General features: G+C 40.5%; 1 protein-coding gene across 1 annotated transcript in view; it reads right to left on the bottom strand.

Annotated features, from left to right (window-relative positions):
- Positions 1-17,112, bottom strand: part of LOC122798670 (zinc-binding protein A33-like) — a 184,559-nt gene extending 167,447 nt beyond the window's left edge. The window contains exon 1 of the mRNA XM_044067763.1: positions 17,014-17,112. Within this exon, the coding sequence (XP_043923698.1) occupies positions 17,014-17,070 (57 nt within the window). The 5' untranslated portion in view covers positions 17,071-17,112. The remainder of the gene's footprint in view (positions 1-17,013) is intronic.
- Between the last annotated feature and the right edge of the window lie 950 nt (positions 17,113-18,062).

Genomic DNA, 18,062 nt, shown 5'->3' with positions numbered 1-18,062 from the left:
AACTAATTTACGTTAATAATTTTTTAATAGTTTGCAAACTTAACTTCTTAAATTGAAGTAAGTTGAAAATTGAAAAATGTATCATTGTACAGTTCGTGTTCCTTGTGATCTTGTTATTCATAAGTAACTATGGGGGACTAACACATCAATCTGGACGAGTACACAGAATCTGTGTTGGCATACATATCTAAGTATGTGGACAAAGTGACAGTCGACAAGACCATCACCATTAGGGCCAACTCAAAACCCTGGATCACAAATGAAGTATATGATCTCCTAAGGGCACACAAAGCTGCCTTTAAGGCAGGAGACAAGAATGCCCTGAGAGAGACCAGAAACAACCTAAATAGTGGCATAATGAAGGCCGAGCACGCCTATGGACAGAACGTCCAGAGTCACTTCTCAGACCTAAGGGATTCCAGATATCTGTGGCAGGGAATACAATCCTTAACAGACTGCAGGCCTATATCTTCAAAGTGTTATGACAACCCTGAATTTCTAAATGAGCTCAACATCTACTTTAGCAGGTTTGATGATGGGAATGGCAAAAAAGTCATGAAACTGACCACCAGGCAAAATGAAGTAGTATCTGCCTCAATTCAGCCAACGTTCAGAGAACTCTAAGCCGGGTGAACCCAAGAAAAGTGGCCAGACCAGACAACATTCTGGGACATGTGCTAAGAGACTGTCCTGTTCAACTGACTTTGGTTCTTACTGACATATTTAACATGTCACTACGTCAGACCATTGTACCAAAGTGCTTCAAGGACACAATCATGCCACTACCAAAAATGTCTCAACCAGCAAGTCTGAACGACTGTTGTCCAGTAGCTCTCACCTCTGCCATAATGAAGTACTTTAACAGACTGGTCAGACTAACAATAAATCTCCCTGCAGAACTGGATCCACTGTAATTTGCTTATCAGTTGAACTGCTCCACTGCAGATGCCATCAAGCTGGCACTGCACATATCCATGGTTCACCTGGAAGACAAAACTGTTATGTCCGACTATTATTCATTGATTTCAGTTCTGCCTTTAACACAGTTATACCCCAACATCTGACAGAGAAACTGTTTAATTTGGGTGTCAGCACTCCCATGTGTAACTGGATTTTGGACTTCCTCACTGTCAGACCACAGAGTGAGTGTAGGCAATAACACCTCAGAGAGCACTACACTGAGCATGGGAGCCCCTCAAGGATGTGTTCTCAGTCCTCTGCTGTTCATGATGCTGACCCATGACTGTGCAACTAGTAACAGCTAAAAACACATCATCAAATTCCTGGATGACAATAAAATAGTAGGCTTAATCAGCAATGGTGAGGAAACAGCGTACAGGGAGGAGGTGAAGTATCTGATTGACTGGCATGACAACAATAACAACCGGGCTCTGAATGTAAACAAAACCAAAGAGTAATAGTGGACTGTGATATTAAAAAAGATAAGAGTTTATTCTCATTTTTTGTCTGCATTTTGATTTAATATCTCTGTAATCTGTATAACTGCTTTTCTCCACCCTCCCTCCCAGTTCTTATTTTGGTCTTTTTGTCTTGGTGCTTTGAGTTGCCCGCCTCTGGTATTAAGTCGATACTGGACACTCCCACCCAGGCACATTACATCAGCTCATTCTACTGTTAATAGTGAGAACCTAACAAAGGTCCATCTCTTTAGCTTCTGCATATTGAATTATCTCATTATCATCTGCTTCTTCAATTTCTACTAGAAAAAAAAACTGTTTATTACATTTCCTGGAACTAGTGTCGCCCAGATACAGACTTGCTGTATCCTGGACTTTTTGTTTGCTAGCAGTTTGTTTGTGTCTTTTGACGTTTCCCGGTTAGGGGTCGCCACAGAGGAACTCCAGTCTGATAATGATTGGCAGTTGAATTTTACATACCGGCTTGCCAGGCCTGATGCACAACCTTCAACGAAGGTACGCCCATTCACGCATGTCTCCATGCAGAAGACGCTCTAGCTGAGAATCGAACCGGACAGTTTCTTACTGTGAGGCCACAATGCTACTGCAGCACCACCACCTCAGATCTGTTAGTTCCCTGCTCTCCTGCACTTTTATTAGCCTATTAGTCCAGCACTTTAAACTACTCTTGGTGCCAGAAAGTCTGCTCTTCAAACTTTCCCTTAGAACTAGCTGGTTTGTCAGTAGTAGCACTAAAATCTGAAACCCTGTGACTAGCACTTGCTATAAAACCTGCTGGAAAGTACTAGGAAGCCTTAAACTGATACAAGCAGTCAACTCTCTTTGTTAACAAGGAGAAATTAATCGTAGACTCTAAACAGCCTATAATTTTAAAGTACCTTGCAAAGGTAAGGGAAAACAGCTCTTGTACTTTACAAAAGAAACACTGAACCAGGCATGTCCAATGGTCAGCTTCCAGTAATTTCTCTTGTCCACCTGGTGAATCTGCGCATACTGGGGCAATGCAGCAATTGCCTCATGTACACAGACAACCATCTCCTGCTATCACCCAACACTACAACCTGCGAGGGATGCACTTACATAGCCAAACTGAAAGCAAAGCTCTCTCCACCCAAGATTGTGCTAGACAGTCAAGAGGAGAAGGGTAACACCTGCAACTACACCTCAAGCAACACAGCCCTTCAAAACTCATGCCTCCAACATCCACACATAGTAACACTAAACCCACTTATGCAGAGGCCCTTAACATTAACCTGCCCAAGCAACAAGGATCTCCAAAGCTAAAACACAAACAAACACCAATCACAACCAAAGTGTCACATAGCTCACAACACCAGTGTGCCACCCAACAACAGTCCCTAAGGCAAGACAACGTGCTCAACACTTTAGTCATAGGTGACTCTATAGTCAGGCACACTGATGTCCCACTCACCAGGCTGAACAAGGAGAAAATTACAGACAGCTGGCAGTCAGGTGCCAAGATCCCCCACATCACGCATGCACTCAAGTCACTCCACAAGTACAAATATGACTCTGTTATTGTCCATGTTGGAGTGAATGACTTGAGATGTACCTCCCTGGAGTACATGAAAAGAGACATGGAAGAGCTCTCAGATCTTGTGGCCCAGGCAGGTATGCCCCTAGCCCTGAATAGCATCCCGCCTTCACCCAGAATTATACCACAGTATAAGGACAAAATGATTAACTTCAACAATTGGTTATGTTTCTGGTGTCATTCAAAGGTGATCCAGTATCTGTCTTCCTGAGATGACATGATCAACAGACCACGATGCTTTGCCAGAGATGGTCTGCACCTGTCGCCCCTGGGATTCAGGTTACTGGCTAAGGCTCTTGCCAACACTATAGTGCCGTTTTTAGGCAAGGCTCAAAGGACAAAACCACCACCGTAACAGATATAAGCATGCAAAATCTGAAGGTAATGTTACTCGATGCTAGAAGTCTAAATCTCAAAATGCACTCTCTCAAGGCACTTCTAAAAATGAAGAACATTGATATCTGTGCAGTAACTGAGACCAGGTTTAAGGCTCCAGAGAGCACCCCTGCAATACCAGGCTACAACTCTTACCACACTTTTCAGCCAACAAACCAGGACCGAAACACTACAGGTGGAGGAGTGTCCATATTCACCAAGGATATTCACATCTCCAGGCTAGTTGCCCAACACAATGCATCTGAAATTCTACAGGCGCATCTAATACTAAGTAAGACTGCAATCTAAATTGAAGCTTGCTACAGATCCCCCACCATGTCCCAAGATTCTCACTATGCCTTTCTAAACATATTGGAAAATATTAAGATACAACCAAACACCCTAATATTGGATGATTTCAACTACCCTGCCATTGACTGGGAAAACTATTCAGGCATCAACACCTTAGCTCAACGGTTCTTGGAATTCATAAATTCCATTGCCCTGGATCAACTAATCCACAGTCCCGCCAGGGGCACAAATATCCTAGACCTGTTCATTACCAGCATGGGAGATTGATGCTCCATGCCACTGGTCACCCCCTCGTTGGTCAGGTCTGACCATAAGCTAATCACCCTTGACATCCACATCCCCCCACCTCCCAGTAGGGAAACCTCCATAAAAACTTCTCCAAAGCCAACTTCATGCTACTCAAGTCAGAAGTGGTAAACTTCATGACACCCATGCAGATGGGAACTGAAAGTTCGACTGCTGAATCCTACACTAAGGCACTGTATGAGCACATCCCCTCATGCATGAATTGCGCCATTCCAAATAGAACCAAGATACTCTCCTCTAAAAAAAGAAGCCTATCTGGTGGTCCTCTGCCATAAACAAACTATACAACAGAAGGAAGAAACTGTTGCAGAAAAGAGGAAAATCCCAGGATGCAAAATACTCCCTTACCAGCTAAAGTACAGAAACCTCCATAAAAAACTTCTCCAAAGCCAGCTTCATGCTACTTGAGTCAGAAGTGACAAAATTTATGACACCCATGCAGGCTGGAGCTGAAAGTTCTAGTACTGAATCCTACACTAAGGCACTGTACAAGCACATCCACTTGTACATGAATCGTGCCATCCCAAATAAACCAAGATGGTCTCCTCCAAAAAAAGGAAGCCAATCTGGTGGTCTCCTGGCATAAACAAACTATACAACAGAAGGAAGAAACTGTTGCAGAAAAGAGGAAAATCCCAGGATGCAAAAAACTCTCTTACCAGCCTCGGTAAGAAGCTAAGATCCCTCATAAAATTCTCCAAAGCTAGTTATGAAAATAAAATTGCCAAAGATTCCAAGGACAACCACAAGGCATTCTATAGTTATGTCAAGAATCTAAATGGCAATGCTCAGATCTGCTCTGAGCTACAACAGAATGGCATTAAATATACTGATCCCAAGGATATTGCCAATATCCTGGCAGATCGATTCAGTGCCAGATTCACCCCCCTCTTACCCCTAAAGGGCCCAGCTCAGTACCAAAAGATTGCCAAATTCCACTAATCACGGCCACATAGGTAAAAAATGCACTCTCCAAAGCTAAGAATACAGCATCCATGGGACCAGACGATATCCTGGGCTGTGTACTACATGAACTAAAAAATGAACTGGCACCTCACCTAAGTGTCATGTTCAATCATAGCCTCACCTCAGGCTTTGTGCCTAATGAGTGGCGTACAGCTACAGTTATCCCACTCCACAAGGGGGGATCCACCTTGGATCCTGGGAACTATCGTCCCATCAATCTGATGAGTCTAATCTGCAAAGCCATGGAATGCATTATCATAGAACTTATAGAACTTATAAACAAAGACATTGTCAACCTTCAAACACTGGACCCCATCGAGTTTGGTTTTGTAAAGGGCCGATCTTGTCTCCTTAACCTGATTGACTTCTTCGAATCAGTATCCGAAGCTGCGGATGAGGGCAAGCCTATCTGGACCTCTCTAAGGCCTTCGACACCATCCCCCACTTTGGAATCATAGATAAACTTACTAAGCTGGGCATTAATCCCTATGTCACTCGATGGGTTGCCAACTGGCTTACTGACAAAACCCACACTGTAAAAGTAGCTGACTCAAAATCCAGCTCCAGACAAATGACAAGTGGAGTACCTCAGGGTTCAGTCCTGGGACAGCTCTTATTTGGCATCTACTTCTCTGAAGTACAGGCCAGCACTAAGGAACTCTGGCTAACAAAGTTCACAGATGACTGCAAACTGGGAGCCATTATTGAATCCCCAAATGATGTGGATATTCTACAAAAGGGCCTTACAGAAACAGATGTTTGGTGCAAGAGCCATGGGCTCAAGCTCAATGCCAAGAAATGTATAGTTATCCCCTTTGAGAAAAAAACATGTACCCATGAATTACCACATAAGTGGCAGTACACTAAACACCGAAAGTGTGATAAGGGACTTAGGGACACAAGTGGACAGTGGTCTCACCTTCAATAATCACATCACCACAACAGTCAGGAAATCCTTCTATGTGGCACACCTCATCATTAATTTTCATCCAGAAAAAAGGAGGTCATTGTCCCACTGAACTCATCCCTCATTAGACCCATTATAGAGTACAACACCCCGTTTGGTATGTACCTCACAAGACATCTGCAACAACTGGAAAGGCCACATAAATACTTCACTAAAAGAATCACAAGCCTAAAGCAGATGCCCTATGCTGACCATCTAAAAAACCTCCAGCTATACTCTGTCGCATATCGCCTGCTCAGAGGCGATCTCTGGTTAACATACAAGGCCATGTCAAACCAGAGCTGTTGGACATGCTGCACTTAAAGAAATCCCAATCCCTCAGAGCTACATGGTCCAGGGATCTAAACCTGGTCTTCACAATGAACAAAACATGCTGGGGGGATAGGTTCCTGACCCAGAGACTCCCCATACTCTGGAATGCACTGCCCATACATAGTAAAAAATGACACCAAAAAAACTGAACTGAGACAATAAATCCAACCACAGGACTACAGAAATAACTTTGTTAAGCGCTTTCACTCACTTTAATAAACATGAGCTTCATCAGAACAAATATTTCATTCATTGAAAATCCCTTAAATACCATTTAGTATAAAATCATATGACTTTCATCGAAAACCTTAAAGTAACCTTCCTACTTACATTTTTAAATATATCTAATATAAAATAACTAATGTGTACAATGTATTTAACATACTGATACTTGATCAAATAATTTAACTATAAATATAAAATTAAATGTATTTCAATGAACTTAAAATTAATAATATATTTTAAATTAATGAAATTATTTAATCCTGGCCATCTGCAGAAAACATTTCATGTTAACTGTGCCATTAAGGCCAGGAGGTTCATTAGCTATTAATAGTATTTGCCACAAACTTTCCTTACACTCCAAAGGGGTCTTATAATCACCAGAAAACAAGTCAGTGTTAACTCTTTCCAAAATAAAAAAAGAAAATTTCTTGAACAGTACACATTCTGTGGCATGAACAGCCAGAGCATTGTTGACATCTTTTTTTCTTATAAACTAATAGAGGTAGAAACCTTCACAGACCACTTTGAGACAGTAATTTTTAGCGCTTTCTTTCACGTTTATTGCAGTGAACTTCTTCAGAAAAAGAAGAGACTTCCCAAACTCCTCTTTTTGTACATACAATCCAGGAAATGATGTCATTTAATTAATTTTCCACCGTTAAAATTATTTAACCTTAGTATGCATTCATCAAATTATAAATATATATTTAGAATGCTTATATGTTAATATAATCTAATAATAATCATCATCTTACATTCATATTGTATATGTTACATCAAACAAAAATTATGTATTTTATCTCTTTTAAAATGTATTTGTGTGTGTGCTCACTTAAATTCACACGCACTCACATACGTACAATTGCACACCTGAAAAATGTGTGTATGTGTGCGCGCGAATTCACGATTTATAAAAAGTGATCAGTGTTTATTAGTTAATGTAATAAGAATTTTTTAACACATGATTAAGATTACACATCATTGAACATTTATATACATAAGAGTATCATTAAAGATTGACGGAAAATGTGAGTGTGTTTACGTAGGTGCACGTATTCGCGCGCACACATACACACATTTTTCAGGTGTGCAATTGTACGTATGTGAGTGCGTGTGAATTTACCTCTATTAGTTTTTAAGTTAGTTTGGTTTCATTGTTCGTTATTTGTCTTTTTTTCTTATAGCTAAACAATGCTCATGAATTCTTTTGTTTAGTGCTTTAATAGTTTTGCCAACGTAGAATTTTTGGCATGTGTCACATGTTGCACAATATACCACATTAGTCGTGTTGCAAGTGTATCGCCCTCTAGCCACAAACTTTCTTTTTAAATGTTTAAATTCTATGCTGGACACATTACTCATATATCTACACTGTTTACCTTTGCCACATGAAAAACTCCCAACAGAACAAATCACTGAACTTGTAATAGTCTGATTTCTCTTAGATTCTAGAATTTGCTTAATACTAGTAACCTTCTTGAAACAAAAAAATGGTTTATCACCTAGAATCTTAATTAATTCTGTGTTGCCAGTGTTCCAAAAGAATCTTTCTTATTATACCCATCTCAATACAAATTGGAATAGGAAAGACTAAGATAAAATTCATATGGCCATTATTTGGAACACTATGAGATGAAGCCTTTAAGGTAACATTATTGTCCAAAATTGGACGAGCAGTAGTAACCCTAAGCTGTAAAACTTCCTGAACTATCTTTCGGAGCCACGTCAAGTCATAACCTCTTTGTTGAAAAAAGCTTAACAACTTGTCTACTTCTTCTAAAAAGACTGAGTATTCAGTGGTCAATCTACTGACTCATATAAACTGACCTTTGACAACACCACTCTTCATGTGGACAGGATGTAAACTTTCTCTGTGTAAGTATTGATTGACAAAGGTGTTCTTTCTGAATATCTGACTTTTAAATCTCAGAGTATTGGTGTCAAAAGTGAGATATAAATCCAAAAAATCTATGGACTCCCCAGAACTGCCAATAGTGAAATTCAAAAAAGTAGTGTTACGATTAAGATGTTCAACAAAAAGTAAAAAACTGTCATAGCTGCCCTTCCAAAGAAAAATTAAATCATCTATGTATCACCTATAAAACAAAATATTGTCTAAAAAAGGCAACACATAAAGATGTTTCAATTCCCAAAGGGCCATAATAATATTGGCAAATGAAGGTGCTACTCTTGACCTCATAGCTACTCCGAATGTCTGTTGAAAAAATCTCTGACCAAATGCTGACCGTCTAAAAAAACTCCAGCTATACTCTGTCGCATATCGCCTGCTCAGATGTGATCTCTGGTTAACATACAAGGCCATGTCAAACCCAGAGCTGTTGGACATGCTACACTTAAAAAAATCCTAATCCCTCAGAGCTACATGCTCCAGGGATCTAAACCTTGTCATCACAATGAACAAAACATGCTGGAGGGATAGGTTCCTGACCCGGAGACTCCCCATACTCTGGAATAGACTGCCCATACATGTCAAGTAGAGCGCCTCATTGGCCCTCTTCAAAAGGAACGTTGATGATTGGATGGGAGATAGGAAATTCACCCCAGGGATCACGTCACCCACCCTGTTAGACAGGGGACCAGAGAAGTAATAGCCAGCAAATTGTTATGGCTAGGCTTGTATAGGCCCTAGGGCCAATAGCCTAGTACCAACCTATGAACTATGAACCTATGAACCTATGAACCTATGACCCTATGAACCTATGAACCTTCAGAAAAAAAATGAGGCACATCCCCCTCACACAATCAACAAAGAAACATTAGAAAGGGTGGAGACCACCAAATGCCTGGGAGGGTGCACATCACAGAAGACTTGATATGGTCCATTAACACAACTCACATTGTCAAGAAGGCACAGCAAAGGCTCCACTTCCTACGCAGGTTGAAGAGCAAACCTTTCATCTTCGTCCTCACAACCTTCTACAGAGGCACCATTGGAAGGATCTTGACAAGCAATATCACAGTATGGTACAGGAACTGCAAGGCTGTAGATCATAAGGCAGGGTAAGGGTGGTGAAGGTGGCAGACAGGATTACCAGGTCCACGCTTCCACCTATGCAGCATTTACAGTCTGCATGGTGTCTCAATAGAGCTATAAAGATTGCCAGAGACTGAACCCGCCCAGCTCAGGGATTGTTCTGCTTGACCTCATACAGAAGTATACATTGCAAACTGACTAGATTCAGAAATAGCTTCTTTCCTCCGGCTGTCAGACAAGTAAACTTGACTAATAATGCTAGCCAACAGGTCACCTAGTCAGAGGCCACACAGTCTGAAGGGAATCTCTTTTCTTAAAATGCAATCAAACCACTGTGAGGTTCTTCCCACCTGTGCAATAGCTCATTGGAAGCTTCTTACTGTCTTTCTGCAATAACTCAAAGCACAAGTTGCATTCTGGGCAACTGAAAATGCTCTAGTCTCATAAGGATCAGTTCTCAAGTGTGCAATATACCTACCTGTACAATATATCTACCTGTGCAATATACCTACCTGTGCAATATATCTACCTGTGCAATATACCTACCCGTGCAATACTAAGTGCTGCTAATAGACAAAGATGCAAAAATGTAATTATGTCCTAGTGTCATGTCAAATGTTACAACTATTTTTATTTATATATGTTATATTTATATGTATTGTCTGCACATGGAGCTCGAAGGAACCGTATTTCATTTAGCCTATACTGACGCGTGGGTCTAAATGACAGTAAAGTGTACTTTGACTTTGACTTGACTTTGATAGATCAGGTTTAATATCCAAACAAACTCAGATCAAGAAAGTTTAGATTGAACCTGATGGAGGAATCCATTAGATAATGTTTATATCTGGGGACATTTTGTGCGCCTTTTGGATGAAGTTAAGCAGAAAGATTTCCCTTTGTAAACTGTCACTTTATTTGAACTTACTTTTAGTTCCATCTTGGCTTACATGACTTCCTGCTTCGTAATGACATTTTATATCCAATTACCTGTGAGAATATGGATAGCTTTATCCAATTACCTGTGAGAACATGGATAGCTTCATCCAATTACCTGTGAGAACATGGATAGCTTCATTCATGCTTTTTGAGTTGCATTGAAACAGAATTAGTGATTTGCATACCTCTCAACTTCTTAGAGCAAGTAATCTGGACATAGCCTAAAATAATGGGGGGACAAAGGCCCAAAATAGGGACAGAGTATAAATACAAATAAATAAAAAATATTGCTCTTATAAACTTGTAAAGTTTTAGAATAACAGCATTTGTGTTAGCATGCATTTTCTGAAGGATATGAAGTCTGAAACTCAAATGTGTTATTGTTTAGTGACTTCAGTCCTCAGTGATTTGCCACAAAACCACAATTTTTATGAGAAACAGACCAAAAATATAAGGCAAAAATATGGACATTCTGCAAAAATCTAGACAGTTGAAAGGTATGGTAACTTGGCATGAAGGCTTATTTCATACCCTGCATCACAATATATGTTATAGGGCCCAACACTGAGCTTGTTTAACTTGTAAATTTGAATAATTTATGAAATGTGTGGTTACCATCCTGAGTGGAACTAATCTGACATTGTATTGCCTTATACATAAATGTTAATTTTGCAGAAAATAACAATTAGAATTGTTTTTTATTCTGGATAAAGAAACACAGAATGGAGCCAGCAATTGCCTTTGTTGTTTATAAGGCAAAATGATATCTTGAGAAATTATAATGTTACTGCCTTTCCATAAGAGTTCCTTTTTAATTTGTAAGCATATATCATCTTGAAATCCAAGCAGTTTAGTGTACACTAGTCTGTTTTGGTTTGTTTGTGTTCTTCTAAGAGCTCGATGTTCTGTTTCAAATATGATGATCTGAGGTGAAGTTTTCATGCAAAGAGCAGTTGCAGAATTTCTTGCATTGCAGATGGCAAATTTGGATGATTAACAGACTCAAGAATTCCTCTAAGTAAAAGGTTATTTATGCACCATTTTGCTTCCAGGTCTAGATGCTTTTCATTAATATTAGTGATGCCTCTATCGCGGTTGTTTACAGAATTTTGTATTGATTCAGTCTTGGCTTCACAGTTCTGAATCTGATATCTGATATCCAAGGTGTACACATTCAATAAATGTGGCTTTAATTGCTGAATATGGACACTGTTGGTTGGCTGCGACAGTCTCCACAGGATGTGTGTTATAGCAGCTGAGTATGGAGGCTGTTGGTTGGCTGCGACAGTCACCACAGGATATGTGTTATAGCAGCTGAGTATGGAGACTGTTGGTTGGCTGCGACAGTCTCCACAAGATGTGTGTTACAGCAGCTGAGTATGGAGACTGTTGGTTGGCTGCGACAGTCTCCACAGGATGTGTGTTAAAGCAGCTGAGTATGGAGACTGTTGGTTGGCTGTGACAGTCTCCACAGGATGTGTGTTATAGCAGCTGAGTATGGAGACTGTTGTTTGGCTGTGACAGTCTCCACAGGATGTGTGTTATAGCAGCTGAGTATGGAGACTGTTGGTTGGCTGCGACAGTCTCCACAGGATATGTGTTATAACAGCTGAGTATGGAGACTGTTGGTTGGCTGCGACAGTCTCCACAGGATGTGTGTTATAGCAGCTGAGTATGGAGACTGTTGGTTGGCTGCAACAGTCTCCACAGGATGTGTGTTATAGCAGCTGAGTATGGAGACTGTTGGTTGGCTGCGACAGTCTCCACAGGATGTGTGTTATAGCAGCTAATCACTGGCACAGTGTCATAAGTGACTTTGCTGTCTCACTGTGCTTGATTCTGTGGTTAAGATTTTGGCTGTGATTCCTTCTGAGTGGAGTCTGCATGGAATCACTATCTGTATGTGTAGGTTTTACACAGAAGATCTAGTTTCCACTCCCCTCCTGTATAATGCATGCCCGTGGCCATTTGTGATTTTGCTTTTATCTCAATCTAACACTAGAGCAGTACACAGAAGGTAACTCTTTTCAGTGGAGTAGGGAGGCAGGCACTATTCTCAGGCAGGATTTATATATCCTTGCAAACATTTGTCATCTCAGTTTATTGGGAAATACTATTTTATTAACTTTGAACATTACGTTTTAGATACAACTTATTTTTACTTGAATTAAAAAATACCACTGAATTTCTTTCCTTAGTTGGGATTTTTGTTCAGGACATCACTGGATTTAGAGGTGAACCTACAAGGCCCCCAGACCCCGAACCTAATTCAGTTACTTCCAGTGGAGACTTGGCTGGTCAGGGTGTGTTTAAACGATGGAGGTTTAATGGCTGAAGAGTCTATAGTTCATGATGTGGCTATGATGAGTTGGTACTAGACAGTCTGTGGATGAAAGTGACTGGCCCCTTATAGGTTCATAGATCCAAAGGAGATTACTAGGCTAATGACTTAATGGCCCTTACAAGTCAATATAGCTTTATTTTACCCAACATAAGGCCCCAGGGGCAAGAGGATTACATGGATTTGTGCTTGTGCATTGAGTATCTTACAGACTGCCTCTGTCCTTATGGGGCACAGGCACTATCTTAGTTGTGAATTTACAATTCCCCATCCATTGATCCAAACTGCCTTTAAAGAAGGCCAGGGAAGGGCTCTGCTTATTGGAAATAGGAAGCCTGTTCCATTGAAGGGGCAATCTCTGAGACATATATCTGTCTCTCCAGCATGTTTTGTCTGAGTCACTGACTAACTTTAGATCCCTAGATGAGGTGACCCTCATGCTGTTTGACTGTCAGATGTGTAGCAGCTCCATAAGGGCTGTATTTGTGAGTGCATTGTAGGTCAAGCACAGTTCACCCACTAATAGTCGGTAGGAGACAGAGTAAAGTAGTCTATCTGCATAGTTCATGTTGTTTATACCCACCCTGTATTTTCTTTGTGAGTAACCTCTGAAGTCACTCCAGCTGCTGTAAATGCCTTGTGAAGTACATGACAAATGGTGCACCGTATTTGATTATTGGTTTAATGAGGGCTGAGTAAAGCAGGACTATAATTTACTTTGATATGAATGCCATACCTTTACTTAAAAGTTGAGCCAAATAGAATGACTTCCTCACCACTGTGGACACATGGCGGTCAAAGTTAAAGCTACTCTCTATCTGTGTACCTAGATCTCTCACCTCTGTGTCTACACATTTAGGTGTGCTATTGATGTTACAATTTGCATGGGTATTTGACTTCCCAAAGGGTATGATAATGCATTTTTTGCATTTAGTTTTAAGCCATCATTCTGGCACCAATCATTTATCTTCCCTAGACCCTCCTGAAGGATATCTGCATTGTTGGGGGATTCAGTCATTGCTTGTTTGATCATAGGTATTGGTCAATGAACTGTTATGATATGCCCACACTATTCCAATTAGCCCTCCCCTTTATCTGTTTCCTACAGCCTTCCCCTTGAGTTGAAGTCACCAGCTGCCACTGGTCTAGAGATACATAAAGGTGTATATATATATATATATATATATATATATATATATATATATATATACATATATATATGTATATATATATATATATATATATATATATATATATATATATATATATATATATAGAGGTCTACCTGACATGGTCGACAGTTCATATGATCGACACTCATTTGGTCGACAGTTCATTTGGTCGACAAGCAGATTTGCCCCCTTCCCCAATGTTGTGCAACCCTGGAGTTGATATATATAGTTAGGGTGGGGCACAGCCCCCATTAGTGGGGTCAAAAACCCCCACCTAAAATGCTTGTCGATCAAATGAACTGTCGACCAAATAAACTGTTGATCATTTGAACTGTCAACCATGTCATATAGATCCATATATATATATATATATATATATATATATATATATATGTATGAGATTATCCAAGTTCAACTAACTCTGGGTAAGACCGCAATCCAAATTGTAGCTTGCTACAGATCCCCCACCATGCCTCAGGATTCCCACTCCTCATTTCTTAATACACTGGAAAATATTAGGGTACAACCTAGCACCCTAATAATGGGCGATTTCAACCACCCTACCATTAACTGTGAAAACTACTCATGTACCAACTCTTGTGCTCAACGTTTTCTGGAATTCATAAATGCCAATGCCATGGATCAACTTATCCACACCCCCACCAGGGGCAGCAATATCCTAGACCTGGTTATTACCAACATGGGCAACCGGTGCTCCACACCAGAGGTCAATTCCTCGTTGGTCAGATCCGACCACAAGCTAATCACCCTAGACATCCACATCCCTCCCCTACCCCCCATTAGGGAAACCACAGTAAAAAATTTCTCCAAAGCCAACTTCACACTTCTTAAGACAGAAGTGGCAAACTTCACACTTCTTAAGACAGAAGTGGCAAAGTTCACGACACCCATGCTGATGGACAATAGAGGTATGACTGCTGAATCCTACACAAATGCACTTTATACGCACTTACACGAGTGCATGGATCGTGCAATCCCAACAGAACCAAGATTCTATCCTCCAAAAAAGGAAGCCAATCTGGTGGTCCCCTGCCATAACCAAACTCTACAACAGAAGAAAGCAACTGTTGCAAAAAAGAGTAAAATCCCATGGTTGGAGAAACTCCCTGGTCAGCCTCAGTAAGAAGCTGAGATCCCTCATAAAATCCTCCAAAGCTAGTTATGAAAACAAAATCGCCACTGACTCTAAAGACAACCACAAAGCATTCTATAGCTATGTCATGAATCTCAATGGCAACACTCAGATCTGCTCTGAGTTACAGCACAATGGCACTAAATATACAGAACCAACTGATATTGCCAACATCCTGGCAGATAGGTTCAGTGCTAATTTTACCCCCCTGTCATCCCCTAAAAGGCCCATCTCTATACCAGAAGAATGCAAAGTTCCTGTAATCATGGCTGCACAGGTAAAAAACACACTATCCAAAGCCAAGAACACATCATCCATGGGACCTGGACGGCATCCCAGGCTATGTTCTACATGAACTACAGAACAAACTGTCACCCCACCTAAGTACCATGTTCAATCATAGCCTCACCTCAGGCTATCCCACTGAATGGTGCACAGCGACAGTTATCCCACTCCACAAAGGGGGAGCCACCACAGACCCCAGAAATTACCGCCCCATTAGCCTAATGAGCCATCATGGAAATTATAAACAATGACATTGGTAATCTCCAAACTCAAGACCCCACCCAGTTTGGGTTTGTAAAAGGCAGATCATGTCTCCAAACCTGATAGACTTCTTTGAAGCAGTCACTAAAGCCGTAAATGAGGGTAAGGTGGTTCGCATAGCCTATCTAGATCTCACCAAGGCTTTTGACACCATCCCCCACTCTGGAATTATAGATAAACTCACTAAACTAGGTATAAATCCCTATGTCACAAGATGGGTTGCCAACTGGCTCACTGACAGAACCCACACTGTGAAAGTAGCAGACTCCAAATCCAACTTCAGACCAGTGACAAGTGGAGTACCACAGGGTTCAGTCCTGGGTCCTCTCCTGTTTGGTATCTACTTCTCTGAAGTACAGGCCAACACAGAAGGTCTTTGGCTCACAAAGTTCGCAGATGACTGCAAACTAGGAGCCATAATCAAAATTCCAAAAGATGTGGACATCCTACAAAAGGGCCTCGCTGAGACAGATGCCTGGTGTCAAAGCCATGGCCTCAAGCTCAATGCCAAAAAGTGCATTGTCATCCCTTTTGGTAAAAACTCAGTACCCATGAACTGCCACATAGGCGGTAGTCTACTTAACACTGAAAGTGTGATAAGAGACCTTGGGACACAGGTGGACAGTAGTCTCTCCTTTGATAGTCACATCACCACAGTAGTCAGGAAATCCTTCTACGTGGCACACCTCATCTCAAAAGGTTTCTCATCCAGGAAAAAAAAGGTCATTGTTCCCCTCTACTCGTCACTCATTAGACCCATTATGGAGTACAATGCCCCTTTTGGTATGTACCTCACAAGACATCTACAACAACTGGAAAGACCACAGAAATACCTCACAAAGAGGATTACCGGCCTCAAACAGATGCCCTATGCAGACCAGCTCAAAAAAAACTGCAGCTTTACTCCATTGCATATCACCTACTCAGAGGCGATCTCTGCCTAACACACAAAGCTATGTCAAACCCAGAGCTTTTAGACATGCTCCACTTAAATAAATCCCAATCCCTACGAGCTACATGGTCTAGGGACCTAAACCTTGTCACCACAATAAACAGAACATGCTGGAGGGATAGATTCCTGTCCCAGAGACTTCCCATACTCTGGAACAAACTACCTATCTATATCAAACAAAGCTCCTCATTAGCACTCTTCAAGAAAAATCTTGATGATCGGATGGGAGATAGGAAATTCGCCCCGGGGATCACTTCTGTGGCTCTGTTCAATAGTGGCACAGGAAAATAATTTTCTTGGGTGGCGAAAGCCAGGGTACCCTTGGCTAGGCTTATATAAGCCCTAGGGCCAATAGCCTAGTACCTACCTATGAACCTATGAACCTATGTATACATGAATGACACCCATCTGTATATGCTACAATTTTAACAAAGCCAGTTAAAAATTGATTTTATCACCTGGATTCCAGACAACTTCTTTTCCTGCCTCCTTTGACATTCTTCGAGGAGCTTCATTTCTGATCTACGGTCAGATGCTGCAGTTTTCAGTATATTCTGGATGTATGAAAGAGAACAAGGTAGCATGTAATTAATACAATATTTTATAATAAGTTCTGCCTTAAATATCCTGACCAAGTTTGGTTATGACTGTATAACAACAGTAACTTAAAAATGCCAGAAGACCATATTTAGAACCTATCTCTCCCTAGTCTCCTATATGTGTCATCAAATGTCACTAATCTGCAGTCATATCAGTTAGTCAAACTGAGGCAATCCTGAGGCAATTGTACTTTAAAACCGTAAAGTTTGCAAGTAATCACATTTACAGGAAACATTGCTGTCTTGTTCATCAGTCCTTAAACTGGTTAAAAATGCCTAATCTACTGAATTATATTTACCATAAGAATGTCCACAGCATGCTTTTACCCCAGAAAGATACCCTGCCACCAATCAGTTGTTAAACTGGTACATAACAAAAGAGACCTGCAATCACTGTATAAACATGTAGCACTTACTGAGAAATCTAAAACAAATCATAACTATGACTGTCTGTACTGTGTATATCCTGATAAACTGTTAAACGCTTTCCCAACAGACATAAGAGGTATGTAATCCCAGCTGCAATTTTAAATCTCATTGAAAACTTGCCAATCAGTAACATGGCCCTGTGCTTGTAACAATCACATTACAAAGCCCACTTCATATTTATTTATTTATTGATTGATTGATTGATTGATTGACTGATTGATTGATTTGATGTGATTTATTTATTTTATTTTATTTATCTTTTGTGAACCAAATTAGTTCTATTAGGCTTGCAACCTCTTTTCAGGGGAGACCAGAGGTGGTATTTATACCAATATTCAAAAATCACATCACGTCTACAATTTAAAAACATTCATATTAACAAAATGGCCCTGGTTTTGTACCAGCTGTATTACAAAGATCCCTTATTGGGCAGTTAAACCAAACCAATATCAAAAAAAATTCTTCACATTCTACTGGCT

This window comes from Protopterus annectens, chromosome 3.part1 (assembly GCF_019279795.1).
Source record: "Protopterus annectens isolate FY-2018-M chromosome 3.part1, PAN1.0, whole genome shotgun sequence".
In the NCBI taxonomy this organism is placed as follows: domain Eukaryota; kingdom Metazoa; phylum Chordata; order Ceratodontiformes; family Protopteridae; genus Protopterus; species Protopterus annectens.
This window is presented reverse-complemented; position numbering and strand designations above follow the sequence as displayed.